This window comes from Lonchura striata, chromosome 8 (genome assembly GCF_046129695.1).
Source record: "Lonchura striata isolate bLonStr1 chromosome 8, bLonStr1.mat, whole genome shotgun sequence".
NCBI lineage: Eukaryota > Metazoa > Chordata > Aves > Passeriformes > Estrildidae > Lonchura > Lonchura striata.
In genome coordinates, this window is record NC_134610.1 from 35,506,781 (window position 1) to 35,523,901 (window position 17,121).

Genomic DNA, 17,121 nt, shown 5'->3' on the forward strand with positions numbered 1-17,121 from the left:
CAAGTGCTCACAGGGAGTTGTGTTCACTGGGCCCATGTTTGCTTGCTGGCTGCAGCAGTTCCACGTTGAGCACACTTGGGCTCCTCCTTGTACCCCAGCAAAGCAGAGTCTGGGTCTAACCCTGGGGCAGGGCATGCACAAAGCCTTCAAGCCACCCCAGGAATTCCCACCCTCTTTTAGTTGCAGTGTTTGGAGTGGTTCTGGCTTTTGGGGTGTTTGTTTTCCCATCTTTTTTTACTTCCTGTGGCTGTTGAGCTCAGCTTTTGTTTTATGTGTTCAGGAGTACAGGAGTGTGTTTCATTTTCCAGATTAGAAAATGCTCAGAGGTATAATCAGGTCCTTCCACAGTATTTAATTATCCATAATTAAAGGCATCTACACAAAGCAGCAGATTTTCAAAGACTATTCCTGTGTTACATTGCTAATGAATTAAGTAATTAATTGGCATTGAAAAAATACAATAGGAAACATCAATCTTTTAAAGTAAAGCATTTTTTAGGGGTTTTATAAAATCATTAACTCGTATCAGGTCAGTAGCTGTTCTAATGTCTAAATCCCTCTTCTGGCTTTGAAAAAAAAAATTGTAAGGCACAGAATGAACACAGGAAAAACAAGGCAGAGAATACTAGCTAAAGAGTGTGGGAACACTCAGAAGCGGGGAATTTTTGGATGTCATTGTCCCTCACTTTGCCACCCTGTCCCACAGTTCCTTCCCTCTGCCAGTAAGGTGAACCAATTCCCATCACACTTGAGAAGGCACTTTGCAGCCTCAAACCTTCCTGTTGCTGCAAGTCAAATCCCATTTTCTGCTGGGTTTAATTTGAATAATCTGCATTCCCTCATGAGCCCCCACTGCCTCTGTGCCTCAGTTTGCCCAGTGCACTCCCAGTCCCAGGGGAATGTGGGAGGGTAGGGGTTGTGAGCCATTCAGATGCTGTGGTGCCACTGAGACCAGAGGGTGAACAAGAATTTCATTCAGAAATTACTAAAAACAGACTGCAGAGAAGGGTAACAAAGCTTTGGGAAGTTTGGGCAGGAGGGATGCAGAACCACGTGTATGCACCATCATTTTTCCACAGCCTTCCATCACTCCCAGCTGTTACCTCACAGAATAACTGTCCTGTCCCAGCACATCAGCACAGTATCACACCTGCAGAGTACAAAGGCCCACGTGCACTGTGGTTATGCCTTCCGTGGTGACATTCAGATTTCTGAGCTAAGGAAAGCACCTTCCTTTTTTCCTTGGGTGATTTCATTAAACACAGCTGTTCCCAAGCAAAACCAGCACACCACTCATTTTATTTCTGTCACCAGCTGGACTTTTTCTGAACCATCTGAAAGCACCCTGGAAATGCCACGGACACTGTTAAATTCAGGGAGTGGAACAGCATGGGAAGGGCAAAACCTGGGACAAAACATGGATTACAGCTGCTTCTGCAGCTGCTGGAGAAATCAGGACAGGTGCCAGCAGAAGTGCTTAGGGGCCTGTTTATTCCAGAAGCACCAACCTCTGCTTGTTCCTTCTGTCCATCAGACCAATGCTTGCCTGTCCTTGCAGTGCTTTGGTCTCGCCATGTGTGTCCTCAAGATGCATCCACCTCTCCTGCCCTGCCCCTTCCATTCCCCACTCCTCCCGTTTCCTCAGGAGATGCAGATTTTGTCACAGCAGTGCCACATCTGTCTCTCTAACACCAGCCTTAGTGGTTGGGGTGGGGTCAGGGAAGGTGTTTTCCTGATTTTCCTTTCCTGTGCCACAGACAAGTAATTAAATTCCCCACATAAACTAAGAAATACTGTTTCTGCCATTGTGGTTATTCTGCTTCTACAAGTAATCAATCATTTGTATGGATTTGCACAGAGATGGGAGGTTTGTCACTGCAGCCCATCCTAAATTTATAGGGATGAAACAGGCAGATCCAAAGGCTGATACTGTTAAACACCCCCAGAAGGTCGATCCTTTGACTGCAAAGGGAACCTTTGCTGACTGACTTCAATTTTTACCATTAAATTCCCCTTTCACATCTTACCTTCCCGTGGCCATCATTTCTGTGTCCATTATCACTGAGGCCAGGAGGCTGGGAATAGTGCTGGAGACTGTGGAGGCCAGGGAGATGGGAATGGTGGTAAAGGCAGCAGAAGAGGGGTTCTGCTCAAAGTCAGCAGCAGAAAACCCAAAAACTCAAACAGAAGCCAGAGCAGGAAGAAATGGTTTCCACAGCAGCTCCTCCCTTACATGGAATGTTTTGTCTTTGCTTTGAAAACCAATTTCTAATACAACCCCACATTTAAAATCGCCGTCAGAAAAATCTGTCACCAGGTGGGAAACACAAGTGGGACTGTGCTGGTGTCCTCAAAGCATCACATTCATGCCATGGTGGCAGAGAGGCCTGAGGGCATTTTTCCCATCCCACAGGGATGTGGAGTGCAGTGATGCTGTTCTCCAGACAGGAGCTGGAGTTTGGTCCTGGCCTGTGGCTCCCCAGGGCTCAGGAAGCCCCGCTGCCCTGGCAGGGCCTTTGTGCCAGCAGGCTCTGATTGCACTGCAGCATGGCCGGAGCTGGGCTGGGTTTGCAGCACGCGCCACCTCTACAGGAACAACTCAGACAAATGTGTAGCAATCCTGGTTCTTCCCTACATTTTTTTGCTCCTGTTTGATACAAAATGAGCCCAGTCAAAGTTTCCATTTCATTTATGACTGATCTAAAAAAAATCCCCTCACCCCATAAAACATCGCACAGCTGTAGTGACCAAGTTAGATTCAATTCTGGCTTTATATTGAGTTGACATGAAGCCAGCTCTCTTCCATACATCATCTGTGATTGCAGTTAAGCATGAAATACTGTTTTAATTCTTACACCAAATGTGGGATTTTTTTTCTGAAGAAAAAAAGACATAAAAATATTAAAGTGGGCCATAAAAATCATTACATTTTCACATGAAGTGCAACCAAGAGGCGAATAAGTCAGCTAAAAGCTCAGAAGACCCAGGGAAAAAGCCCTGCTTGTTATTCTTTTGTTGTTAACCTTTGCCTTTGAGTGGAGACACCTGGGCAGGGGACCACAGGCCTGGTGTTTTGGCATCCAGGGGCTATCTGGGTCCTTATTTTCCTAGATCAGGGTGTCCTCCCACACCTGCATGGAGCAAGAGCTGTGGCTGCCTGCTCCCTGACAGTGTCCCAGTGTCCCTGGGAGCTGCCCAGACCACTGCAGGGTGAACATGCAGCCAAGTCCTAGGATGAGTTTTCTTCTCTGCATCCTAGTTCCTTCCTTGGGAAATAGTGGCTGCAAGGGCACAGTCACTGGGACCGAGCCTGTTCCATGGCACACATTGTCCCATGGCTGCTTCTGGCACCTGAGTCAGTGAGCTGATGCAGTAGTTTAATTAATTTCATTTAAATTAATCTATTCAATTCCAGCTAAAAAAAAAAAAATCACCTCACCTCACGCTATGTTTGAACCATTAAAAAAATGAATGTACCTTCAGTACTTTTAGAATTCATTTTGGGAAGTACCTATTTACACAATTTTTTGAAAGCCTGATACTTACCTGAAAGCTTAAAATTACCTCAAAGCACCTTTCATTGCCCACAATTACAATCTACCTGTATTAAAAAGAAAATCTGTGCTATTTCACCAAAACTTTATGCTGTCTGCAAAAAGATTTTTAAGAGCTAATCCTGTTTGTTTGGTCAGGTAATGCTGAAACACACATTTCTCCTTTAACAGATGATTGCTGGCTTTGAGGTGTTAGAGTTTTCCTCCTCCAGTGCAGAGTGGGCACAGTAAAACCTGGTTCAGAAAACCTGCTTGGGATGCACAGTTTGTGCCTATGCAATGCTGGGCCCTTTGCCTTTGCAGGCCTTTTACCATACACTAAACTTTTCAGTGTTGATCAAGGTATTTGCACACACAGATCCTTTTAAAATGAAAAGGAATTTGGTATGTAAATCCCATAGGCAACTTTGAAAATGCCAACCTGCATTTTACACTAAAAGGAGGGGGTAAAGCCCTGGATTTACAGATGAATCTGAAGCAGTGGGAGTTGCTCTTCTGCTGTCTGGGACTTATCCATGTCTGGCTCCTCCAGCCAGGTGAAACCTCCTTGGTTTCACTTCAAGCCTGCCCCTGGTGTGTATGAGTCAGCAGAGTGCATAAAGGGTTATGAATTTGATACCTGTTAATTCCCACTCCAGCAATGCCTAACCCTGCTGGCCAGCAGTCCCTAACCCACAACTGGATTAGAAATCCAGTCAAACGGGCAGACTGGGGATGGAGGTTTTGCAGGGAGCTCAAAGTGCACTTGGATATGCTCCCAGCTTAAATTTAGGTGTACTTGGGATCAGAAACAGAGAGGCTGGGTGCACAGGACTGGGGGAAATGTCCATAAGGGGAAGCAGATACCATCATCTGAAGCAGTGGGAAATGTGCTGCTTGCATTATTTCCTTTGGTGTGCCCAGATCATGAGCGTTGCTCCACCATCTCCATGCTGCCTTCCCCAAGTGAGCTGTGCCAAAGCTCTGATCCAGAGCTCTGCTGCCCTGGCACAGGCAGTGCCCAGGGAAGGGCAGGTTGGACATGACCATCCAGAAGCCATCAGACACTGGAAGCTGTGGCTGCTCCATCCCTGGAAGTGTCCAAGGACAGGCTGGATGCAGCCTGGAGCAGCCTGGTCCAGCAGAAGTTATCCCTGCCCATGGCAGAGGGTGGAGGTGGATGAGCTTTAAGGTCCTTTCCAGCCCAAACCATTCTGGGATTCTGTGCTCAGTCCTGGGCTTGGTCCCCTGTTGTCCAGCTCATCCCACAAGCACAGAAGGTGAAGAGTGGGGTGGGGCTCTACCATTTTCAGCTGATGCATTTTAGCTGTGGAAGGGACACCGTCCTCATTTGTCTTGGTGAGGGCTGGTGTCCAGCCTGTCCGTGGAGCTGCGATCGGTGTCGGCGCCCATGGACGTCACCGCTGCCAACAGACAGCTTTTAAATTGCACCCATAGATCTTCCCTGCACCAAAACATCCCTGCTCCACTATTTAGTGATGCCTGAAGTTATGTCTCCACATCAAATTAAGTAACTGTGCTATCAATAAGGAGGAGTAATGTGGTGTATTCCCTTCTGGATGTCTCCCTGTCCCTCATTTGTTTGCTGCTGCTGATTAAGACGGATAATGAGCCATCAGTATTTTTCTAACTGCAGTGCAAAGCAGTGAGCCTAAATCAGTCTCTGTCACTGGCTGCCAGCTCACAGTTTAGGGAACTCGAGTGGGGCCCCTGCATTTATTAGACTCCAAGGCAGCAGATACTCGGGATTGTCTGAGCACAGCCTGGATGATGTGACCCTCCCGGTGTGAGGAGAGCCAGGAGGGGATGTGAGGCCACCAGGAGGTCCCTGTCCCACTGGGCTGCTGGGAGCTGCTGCTGTGTTCTATTTTCTTTATTGTGTGGCTGCATCGCTGGCAAAAGCCAGTGGAACAGCTCTCATTGTCCTGAACTGAGCTTTTCACCTCCCCCTCGCCTTCTTAATGCATTCCTTCTAATGATGGAGGGCTGGCCTGGAGTGAGCAACTTGGATTTAATTTGGACAAGGATACTGCAGATATATATATATATATATATTAATGCAGAGGTTAAATAACTTTTAGGCATTTTCAGGCACCCAGTAATGTGGATTATGGCTGGAAAAATCTCCTGTAAATAGGCAGGACTTGAGAAGGGCTGTTAACATTGACTTCTGAGCAGTGAAAAATGCAGGAAGGGTGGAAAAGAGCTACAGATCAGCCTCGGAGGAGAGTAATTCTTTGGGGCAGTGGTGCACATGATTGAAAGCTCATGGACATCTAGAAGGTATCACCAGATGTCTCCAGGAGCTGTTAGCCAGAGCCAGCTCTGCCTGGGTGGCTGGACAGGGAGGCAGAGTGAACCTTCCATCTTGGGGCCACCTCAAGGAGGAGATACTTGTTACCACAGCTGGGAACCACAGAGTGACAGGACAAGGGGGAATGGGCTTAAACTGACAGAGACCAAGACTTTCTTTTGGCATTTTAAAATATCAACAGCAATCAAAAAAAAAAAAAGGGGGGGGGGGGGGGGGGGAACAGATCAATTCCTGAGCTTTTGAATGGCTGGGGGTTGGAAGGGTGCTGGAGGGAGGGAGGTTTAATTTGTGGCACTCAGGCTGGCAAGGGTTGGTAGATTCAGTTCTTATCCCTCCTGAAAATGGAGCAGCATACAGATTTTACTGAGGGGGCAGACGATGCATTGATCCTGCATCACAGGAGAGCTCACTGCTGCCTGAGAGTGTGAGCAGGCTGAGAAGCAGCTTCCAGACTTGATGGTGACAGGGACAGGGACACTGACCTGCAGCAGTCCCATTTCCAGCCCTGCAGGAGTCCCTGTGGAGGTTGGGTGGTTGGATGATTATGGACTTTGGAGTCCAGGGGGTTCTTTTCTCCTGTGTTTGTGCTGTTAGGAGCTGTGTCCTCTGTAGCCTGGAGGACATGGACATCACCTGCAGGAGCAGGGAGCAGGCAGAACCACAGCACTGTGCTGTCCCTCCTGTCTCCACTGAGAAGTGGCAGAGGGATCAGAGCCCGGGGTTACTGGGGTGAGAACTCACTGCCCCACACCGGGATCACGGCAGCCCCGTTCCCAATGCACCCTCAGGCTTCAGCCATGCTCCAAGCCAGGATCTCCAGCTCTGGCCTCCTTTTAACACAAGAAAGCTCAAGGGTTGTTTCCTTTGGGTAGGGTTTTCAGCTGCCCCTGCAGAGCATCACCAGATTTAATTTCCAGCAAGGCAAAGCTCAGCATCACCAGCTGATTTCCTTATGTCTCACCTGCAGCTTCACTTGCTGCCTCCTCCTTCCCCCAGAGAGAGAGGGGCTGGCACTCTCCACACCAGGCAGTGAGAACAGGACTTCTCCCTCCCCAGCTCCTTAATTAAAGCCACAAATTGAGCTCTTTTCTTGCAATCTGAAGTGATCACATAAATAGCATTGCCAGAGCTAAGTGAACATTTGAAAAGATCCTGCAGGATCAGCAGAGACAAGCAATGTTAACCCCCAAAAACGGAGGCCATCGTTAAAAACAAGACACTGGTTCTCCTTCCCTTCTGAGCACAGAGTTCAGCCCAGACATGGAAAAAGTCCCAAGATGCAGGCACAGGCAACTTCTTGCCTCTGTGACAGAGCCTGGGGATTCTGCTGTGTTTTTCTTCTTTTTCTGTTGGGGATCCATGAGCATCCTTGTGTGGATTCCAAGTGTCATCTTCATTTGGTTGCTGTTCTGCAAGGGGTTGTTTCACACCAGTGCTGGAGTCTGCATGGCTCGTGGTGTGGGATGGTCATGGTGAAGCCTGGGAGAGGCCTGTTTTGTGGAGACATGCAGAGGATAATCTGCCTTCCCACTGGGAAGACACTTGGCCATGCTCAGTAGAAACATCTCCCCCAGGCCAAAACACACTGCCAACAGCAAACCCCCATGCCCAACTGTGTTCATGGTCGAGCTCCAAAAGCAAAATTGTTGAGCCTCATTCAGCTGAGCGAGCGTCCAGGGGGATGTTCCAGGGTGTATTCATTCCTAAATACTGTCAGGAAACACTACAGTTTTCCACTTATCCCTTGCAACTTCAATTGTGGGGCACACCACTTGGGAGCCTGAGGGATGGCTGCTGAATTGAACTGCTATTTAGCAGCTGTCTTAACTAGGCAGATAAGCGTAGCCATCAGCACTTCTCTCCTTGATGGAATCCATTGACTGAATAAGCTAAATTCTCCTGGAGTCAGCTTTAATATTTCCTAAAGGGATGGGGAGGCTCTCAAAGAAGTGGCAGGAGGCATATTTTACTGAGGGGAAGCTACCACTCTTGCTGGAATCAGGGGTTGCACAATGAGAAGTTCTGGTGGAGATGATGAGCTTTGTCTGGGGCAAGATGCTATTCAGGGCACATCTGAATATCACAGTTGGCCTGAAGTGATCCGTGCTTGCTGTTTGATTAACATTTGATTTCCTTTTATTGCTTCTCTGCACACACAAAGCTAAATTCAGAGCTGCTGAAAGCCACAGGCAGAGCTGCTGAGTTCAGTAAAACCCATCTGAGGAGTCACAGGGAGCTGGGGGGACGCTGCTGTTTGGCACTGAGAGGCTCCAAGGCATCAGCTCATGGGGTTGGAGAGAGCCTGGCCCCCAAATTCCCTCTGGAACAGGGATGCAGTGGAGCAGGGTCATCACCCAAGTACCTGACCTCCAGCAGATGGTTGCAGAATTTTCCATCATTCTCCCCAAACAACAAAAACCAAATATGATTTTTTTACATCTCTCCCATCAAACCAGCATCTGAATGTCCCTAATACATCTCCATAAAAATCTTCACAGCTGTTCTAGCAAACAGCCTGGAGTGCTGCTGGCTTTTATGAGTATTAACTATGTTAAGCAAAGCAGTCTCACTATTACACTGTCTATGGGAGCAGCAAACCTCTCCCATCAGTCTCCCTGAGCAAGGAAAAAGGGTGATTAGTGTCCTGTTATCATCACAGTCGTGGTTTAAGATGCTTTTACAGAGAGCAGGACAGCAGCCTTTGCCCAAAGCAGCTTCTTGTTCCCACTGCTATTATCATAAGTAACCTGATGTGCTTGACATATCATCAAATATTTCTGAGCAGCATCCTCCTTTGAATAATGACTTAAAAACCGATACTGCTGCTCTGTGTCATTCTCTGGGGGTTTGTTTTGGTGTTGATTTGGCAGACCCTGGTCTCATCCAGTTCCTCCAAGCACCCACGGTGGAAAAAGCTCAGGCTAGTCCTCAGCAGCACCAAGCTGGGGCCCTGAGCTTTGGAAACATTGGGAGGGAAAAGGAACGCTGGAGAATTGTAAAGAGTCTGTTGAGTTCTGCTGCACAGCAGGAAAAAAAAAATAGGACTTGATTTCTTGTTGTGGGCTCTGGTTGTGGCTTTAAGGGCTGCAGCCCCTCCAAGGTACATAGCACAGCCGTGCAGATCCCCAAGTGCTGGAGGTGATCTCCACCAGTAGCTGCCAGCTCTGTAAATCCCAAAGTTTCTGGAAAACTCCCTGGTGACTTATGCTCCAGCCATGAGGTATTTTCTGTGCCATGGCACATTTTCACCTAAATTCCAGCAGTGCAGCAGGGTTCCTCTCTGAGTGCCTCTCTGAGTGCAATGCTCTCTGCATCCCAGTTTGGACAAACAGGATCCTGTTTTCCAGTGGGATAGTGAGAGAAATTTAAATAGGGAAAAAAAAAAAAAAAGAGGGGGAAAGGCTGGCTAGTAGTGATTGTGCTGGAAAACTGGATTTCAGGCAATGGGAATTTCAGTTGAATTATCACATATGAAGTGTAGAAATTTTTCCTTCTGTTAGAAATGCATGTTTCTGTAGGAATGGGGGATAGCAGTGGGAGAGAGAGGATGCAATAAAGCTCTGTCCAGCTCACTATGGTGAGCAAAAGAAACCATTTCACTCAGGCAATGCAGAAGGGGCTATTTTGAGAGTGCTGGGAAATAAAAGGTCCAGAGCAGTGGCAGTGTTGGCCCAAATTAAAAGTACTAAAGTCCGTCAGGAGAGAGGCAGAACATCCCACAGAAGGGAAGATGTCAGCAGAGCCCTGGGTCATGTTCTCCTCCATTTTGCTAAAAGCCAAGAAGAAAGAAAACAAACCCAATAGCTGTGATTTTCCCCTCAGTTCAGCCTCTGAGTGCAGCTCCTGGCCAGCCCAGGGATGCTTGGTGCTGCTGCAGCAAGGGCTGGTCTGGCAGCCCCTGTGATTTACCCAGCATCGCTGTCTTTGCCCCCTTCACCTTACCCAGCCCCTCTGGGGTGGGGGCAGTGTCCCAGGGATTTTATGTTAGACATGGAGATGCTTGCCAGGTCCTTCCAGGCTCAACAGATACCAGAGATCAGAGGGGAAGATCATTAGTGTTTAATTACACAGGGGCAGATCCTTAGTGTTTAATTACAGATTTGCAGAGTTGCCCCATGCCCTTGGCTGGGGCAGGAACGCTGCTGTGCTGCTGTCCCCAGAATAAAGGATCCCCTCTCCAGTGGGGGACCTCAGAGGTGCAGGTGATGTTTTTACCATATCCCCCTCAACCATCTCCACTTCAGTGTCTGCTTCTGCTCCTCCCTGTCCTGGGGCATTAATGAGGGGTATTCAATGATTGTTTTATGTCCCTATGACCCCCTGGGGAAGCTCAGGAGGGAGAACAGACCTGGGGCTGCTGGGAGGAGAAAGAGCAACCAAGGACTGAACAGATAAGCAGGACGAAGGAAAAATAAGCTTTTGCCCAGTTGGCAGCAGCCCATCAGCCAGTCCCAATGCCATCACCCTTGGCTGACCATGATCCCTGTACCACTGAGGTGCCAAAGTCCCATGAGGGAGGTGTTGGGTCCCCAAAGCCTGTCTGGGAGGCAAAGCTGACTCACCTGTGAATGAGCAAACCTGCTGCCTCCCTCACTGCCAGCCTCCCATCTGTTCCCAGCCCTCAGAGTGGGCTAGCAGTGCTGTAAATCCAGATGAAGCTGTCTGGAGACATTCCTCTGGGGTGTCTGCTGAAGCTGTGGCTGCCTCTGGTGTGGAGGCAGCACTGGCCTCTCAAATGGGTTGCTTAACACACAGGGCAACAAGAGGGAAGATGATCTTCCCCTTTCCTTGCCACCCTAATCTCCAGAGGAAGCTGTTTTGTGTCTATTACAATAAAAAGGAGTTTCTTTGCTGTGGGAGTGCAGGTTCAGGCTGTTGAGTGGAGGCTGCCCACCCTGGGCATCCTGGACATCAACAGGCAGTCGGCGCATCCCACTAATGTGCCATCCCAGGCATTTATTTCAACTTCAGATACAGCTACCTGCAGTTATTGGAATTTTCATGGCTTTGAACCCTGGACATTTAACAGCAGCAAATTACCTGACAGTGACATCCTCGCTGGGTCATGAAACACCCCCACTCACTGGGCTTCAGGAAACAGGGAATTAAACCAGAGGTGAAGAACACAGGCAGTGGCACAGCCAGTATAGGGACTCAAAGGCTCTGAGAAAGTGTGACAACTTCAGTGGGTTGCCAGAGACATACCACCATTGGAATCACAGCCTTTCTGACCAGCATGGTGTCTTCCAGACAGATGTCCATTTGGGAAATCTTCAGCTCGTGACCAGAACAGGTCATGCTGCTCTAACCTCATGCCTGCAAGGAAAAACACAGACACCATGTGTGCATATGTAAAGTTTGGCTGTTCTGTTCATGCTCTTGGCTGGTAGCTTCTGGCTTTAAAGTTCTTTGCAGTTTGTAATGGCTGAGGTGGGAGGGGCTCTTTGGAGCTTGCCCAGCTCAAGGCCCAGCTCGAAGCAGCCTTAAAACATCCCCACTCACAGGGCTGCTCCAGTGCCAGCAGCCCTGTTCACCTGTGCTCTGGCTCTGCACGTGCAGCAGAACCTCCTTGTTTGGAGTAAAAGCCAACTTCTTCCTGGAATGCTGATGGAATTCACATGCTGGTTCAGCCAAGGAGGCAGCATGGAGCAGCACAGACCTTCCCACAGCCACAGCCTGCCTTCCCAGGCCCTGTCCATGGAGAAGCAGCAGCCCTGGGGTACACCCTGTCACCCCAAATTTTGTACAGGAGCCATCTAGGCATCTTTCTCTCATGGCCTGATGAAGATAGATGTGAAATGTTGCTGTAGAGCCTTGTTTGAAGGGGCCTTTAATGAGAAGGTGTTGAAACACAAGTAACACTCAGGCACTCTAAATTATCTGGTTAAGCCCAGCCATGCAAGACTCATGGCTTGTTCAACAAAGGGTCCTGAGGAGCACCTTACTGAAGTCAGGGCACTCATGAATTGCTCTCTGAGACTAAAAAACGTAGGACCCTGGCACTGGGCTGGCTACAGCTCAGCCTGTTTCCAGCCTCATAAGGGACCCTGTTTCCCTTTCCCAGCCTTAAGCCTAAAACATAAGGAACAACTTGCCCATAACTCCATGTCTGTACATGCTCTCACCTTTGGAATGCACCTCATGCACTGGAGGCATAGAGTAAAACTGGTGCCAGTCAAGAGGTGACATTTGTGAACAGCATTCGAGCCACAAAACACTTTTCAAATGACTTTATGCTTCCCCAATGCCACCAGTGTGACTGCCTTGAATTTGGTTTTGTGTGCTGCTGGCTCTGACGTTAATTCCTGGCACTAAGCGGTGAAGGAGTAAGAGGGGAAGAGGAGAGAGTTTGCAAAGGAACAATGGGCAGTGGATATTTGTGGGGCTTTTATGAGGAGGAGGAAAGGGCTTTAAGATTCCTTCCTACCCAACAATTCTGTGACTGGGAAATAAGGTCCTTGCTGACTTGCTGCTCAGCTTTTATATTGTGTAATAAAGAAGCAAAAAAAAAAAAAAAAAAAAAAAAAAAAAAGACCCAAAGCAATAATAAGCAGATTAAAGGAATTACCTTTGAGGAGAATAACCAAGATTTTATCAGAAAGCTAATTTGAAAGGTGATGCAAGAAATAATTTTTGGTTAATAGCTCCAAGCTGGTGGAGGTCCTTGGGGTTACCTGGTGTTGGAGCATGGTTGCCAATGGCCTTAGGAGATGGATTGGCTCTGGTCCCTGCAGCTCCCTTTATCCCTTTAGGTTTCCCAGTCTGGAACAGCAAAGGCTGGGCTGTGTCTTCATGCTTGTCCTCATGATCTTGTCTATCCTGCAGCTAAAATTTAAGGCAAAAGAGGTACTAAATTAGTGGCCAGCCAAGTGCAAAAAGCTGACTGCCAATGCCATTTGTTCTAGGGGCTGGGTGCAGAAACTGAGAGGAAAGTTTTGAGGCCTTTTTTTCCCCCCTTAGTGCCTGAGGGCAACCAAAAAACGAGAAGGGATTGCTGTGGGCCCAAGGCTGGGCACTGAGCAAGGTGGGAGCATTGCTGCAGATGTCAGCAGTGGCGGTGGCATGGCCAGAGCACAGCAAGGGGCTGGCACTGGGTCCCTGCCTGTCCCAGGCTTAGGGCAGAGTGCTGCCCCCAATCCAAACGTGGAGTATTTATCCTGTTACCCCCTGTGTTTCCGCAGGTCCCAACTGCTTTGCGGGCACCACGATAATTCCCGCGGGCATCGAGGTGAAGGTGGACGACTGCAACATCTGCCACTGCCACAACGGGGACTGGTGGAAGCCGGCGCAGTGCTCCAAGCGCGAGTGCCAGGGCAAGCAGGCTCTGTAGCAGCCCCTGGCCAACAACCCGCTCACGGCGATGGTGATGATGGTGATGATGATGATGATGATGATGAAGGAACGGCCTCGATGCTGCCCCCGTGTCTGACCTCCTGCCAGCTGCAGCAGGGTCCCCAGCAGGCCCTGCGAGAGTGCAACAGGAGCAGAGATGGGTACCTGCAGGGAAGGGTGTCCCCGTGCCTCCTGCAGCTGCTGTCCCGCCATGCACTCTCTGTTCCCGGTGTCCAGGTGTCTGGTCTGCTCTGGGAGCCACCAGTGCTCGGCAGGGACGTGCTGCTGGGAGCAGGGCAGGACAGCAGGAAAACAGCCCGTGCACGGTCCTGGCCTGGCCGTGCCTTGGAGGCACCGATGGATTCACTGCTCTCACTTTCTACAGTGTGGATCGTGGGGTTTTTCACAGTTATTTATTTGAAGGTTTTTTGCTATTGTGATTTTTTTTTCTTTTTTTTAAAGTCTCTTCCTAAGCTGAGATTGTCGGGACAATACAGCTACGAATGGAGCAATAGATGGAGCATTTTTATTGTGTCTGTAAGCGCAGGTGGCACTAAGGACAGGAGAGAGGTAGAAATTACAAGGGATGGGGGGGTTAAAGAAAAAACCCAAGTGATTGTAACCTGCAGCAGGACCGAGGTAGATGCACAGGTATAGGCCGGACAGCCACGACACAAAGCTGTATCTGTGTTACACTTTCTCCACTGAGTGGGGACAATAAAGTCGAAGACACCTACACAGTCAATGTGACCTTGATGGGAGCAGAGCCCACAGCAGCTGCATGGCCAGGCTGGGGCAGCCAACCAGAAGGTGCTCCATGAAAACAACATCTTACCTGGCTTGTTTGTGTATGATTCCTGGCAGGGGTATCAGTGGTGGAGCAGAGGGAAGAGGGCCCCACCTGTCCTGAGCACTTGCTCACCTGCCTTGTTCCATCCCAAAGCTGCTCTCACTGGAGCCAAGGGCAGTGTTTCATTGCCTTCAGTGACAGCAGGTCACAATTAACATATGGGATCACCCCACTCTGGAGGTTTCCAGGAATGTCCCATGGCTGTGGCAGCACTAAACTGGCTCAGCTGGCAGGTAAGACCCTTTGCTACAGTGGGAGGATCCAGCATCCACACTGCCGGGGATAAAGCAAGCCGTGGTGCAGCAGGGCTGGGCTGGGCTCCTGTGAGGGCTGTCTCTCAAAAGCAGCTGCTTTCTGTGCCTGCCTGCCAGAAGCAGAGGTCCCCAGCAGCCAAGGGTCCCCAGCAGGCTTTCCAGCACTGGTACCTCCTGCTTTCTCAGGCTGCAGCCTCCAGACGATACTGTGAAAGAAAAGCCACCAATGTGATGTCCCTGCCTGCCTGGCCAGGCGAGCACGGGGGCCTTTCCCATCTCTGTCCACGCCCGGTTCCCTGCTTTTTCCTCAGTGCCATGGGGGTGGTGGTGCTTATTTTGTTCAGAGTTCAGGCTCCTGTCCAGCACCTGCTCTCGACAGTGAGGGCAGCAAATCCTCCCCACAGCATCCTCACCGAAGCAGATCAGCACATCAGGCTCAGTTTATACACACAAATGCCTTTATCCTTTCATTTGTTCCCCATTTTGGTGTTTTCCTGGAGGGCAGGGGTGGGAGGAGCACTTAGCACAGCAACTGCTGTCCTGTGGCTGAGCATTGGCTCCCTGCAGGCCGAGCTGGTACCATTCGAGACGTCATCACCACATTTCTTTGTAAGCTGTTGCCTGTCAATGACTATCCAGTTTCAAAACTTTCAAACAATAGTGTGCCTGAAACTAGTGAGAAAAAAAAAATCTGTACAAATGGGAGGGAGGGGTCCTAGAAACAATATTTGATGTGCAAAAGACTATATTATTAAAAAATTATTTTGTTAAATATAAAGTGTGTGAACCAGCAAAAAAACCCCAAAATTATATATTTGTGGTGTATTTTACTCTGCTGATCATCAGCCCCTCAAGCTCCCAATTCCCCATCTCATCCCTTGCCTCAGTTCCTGTCTCTTCACAGTGTTGGTGAGTGCAACTGGGGTGGGAAGAGCAGGTGGGGAGCCTGGAAAAAGCCATGAGAATCCCATGGATGGGATGGGTTGCTCAGGGAGTGTCTCAGCAGTAACTCACTAAACCAGTTTTGCTTTGCCAAACCAGGATTCCCGTTTGTGGAGCTGCCATGGACCAACATGGCTCCCAGGCTCTCGCTTTAACCTCCATCTGCTTTTCTTATTACTTTTACTGGTGCCATTTTATACTTGATGCCATTTCCTGAACATGGAAATTTGCTTTCAGTTCACAAACTCCTTTTGGTACCTCCAGATGCATCATTATTTACACTGATTAGTAGTTACTCTAATTAATTACAGCTTAATTACTGTAGTTAATGTTTGTACAGTGCTTGGAACAAGTACAGCACTATACATGCCACATATTATTATTTTCTTCGTTATTAATTAAGCACCATCTCCATTCCATGCTGTGCTACTTCATTATTTCCCAAGGAGTCACAGTAGCGCCCTTATTCCCACCCAGGAGTACTTTTCTCCCAGCTGCCAGTAGGATGCTGAAGTGCTGGATTGGCATGGAAAGAGCAGGGGGATTGCTGAGGAACATGAGAATGCTCAGGATTTGGCCCTTCACTCTTTCACAACACTGTGGGGAAAAAATGGGAAGAAGAGGCAGATGGAGGGGACCTGTGATCCCAAGGACCCCACACAGGGATCTGGAGCATGCTGTGGGTCACACGAGGGAAAGCCCTGCAGACCCCATGGTGGATGTGTCTGCAAGGTCTCTGTGGCTCAGACTGTAGAAGGGAAGATGATTCCCCCAAATCCAGCAGTGTCAGGCACAGTCCCACCGAGGGATCCCACAGCTCTCCCCAGGCACCAGGGCATCAGTAGGACAAGGTCTGGGACCACAGAGAGAAGTGAAGGGCACTAATCATTTCCTAGGAAACCTTCCCCTGTTTATGTGGAAGAGTTGCCAGTCACAGGTGGGCAGTGTCTCCAAAGCACTGGGGGTGCCAGTAGCCCCAAAAATCATAGCCACCACTCTGCTTCCCATCAGCCTCTCTCAGGCTAGGGTGGAACCAGAACTGAATTCCCATCAAGCACTCTCCAAATATACTACAGAATGTCATCGTCATCCCAATCTCCTTCCTTTTTTTTTTCTTTTTTTTTTTTTTTTTCCTTTGTAATGTTGTAGTTCATTTCTTTCTTTAATTAATCATAGCTCTGGGCCAGCCAGACCCATTAACTACTCTTCTCATTTAGACCTTTCAGAGATGCAGTTGCAGATGCAATTTAATTTGTTGACCCATGATCGATAGCAATTAATACCATCTCTTTAATCTTGTTGAAAGGTTCATCTTGGGCTTCCAGAGGCTGCCAGCTGAAGGGAAAGGTGCCTGGTACATATGTTATCAGATGGGAGAGCACAACCTCCTCCATGGGCACCATCCTCCCCATGCTCCCAGGCTGGCACTCCTGAAAATACATCAGGTATTTGTGGGAGATGGAGGAGAGAAGGTGGATAAAGGTGAGGGAAGATGCTGAGAGGTAAAGAAGAGCAGAGGGCTTGGTAGGGCAGAAAGGTGGAGTTGATGGGTAGGAAAAATGAGGGGAGATAGAAATGGTACAGCGTAGCAGATATGCCTAGAAAAGGGAGCCAAAAGGACTCAAACTGGAGCAAAAGAGCAGATCAGAGAGAGGACAGCTCAGAGGCAACACCTGCAGCAGGAGCAACAGTGAATTTTGCAGAAGAAACAGACCCAGAGGCAGAAGAAGTCCTTCCTTAGGGTTCTTGCACCCAAACCTCACTGATGTGATGCCATTTTTGCCCCACAAATGCAGCAGCTGTGTACAGTTCCCTCCTCCTTCTCCTAGCAGTGGGAAAGCCCATCCCAGGAGCATCACCTTTCCCTGTCCTCAT

The 17,121-nt window shown here is 48.9% G+C and overlaps 1 protein-coding gene across 1 annotated transcript in view; it reads left to right on the top strand.

The window, feature by feature from the left end:
- Positions 1-15,111, top strand: part of VWC2L (von Willebrand factor C domain containing 2 like) — a 46,971-nt gene extending 31,860 nt beyond the window's left edge. Inside the window, exon 4 of the mRNA XM_021537217.3 lies at positions 13,050-15,111. Coding sequence (XP_021392892.1) covers positions 13,050-13,198 — 149 coding nt within the window. The 3' untranslated portion in view covers positions 13,199-15,111. The remainder of the gene's footprint in view (positions 1-13,049) is intronic.
- The last annotated feature ends 2,010 nt before the right edge of the window (positions 15,112-17,121 follow it).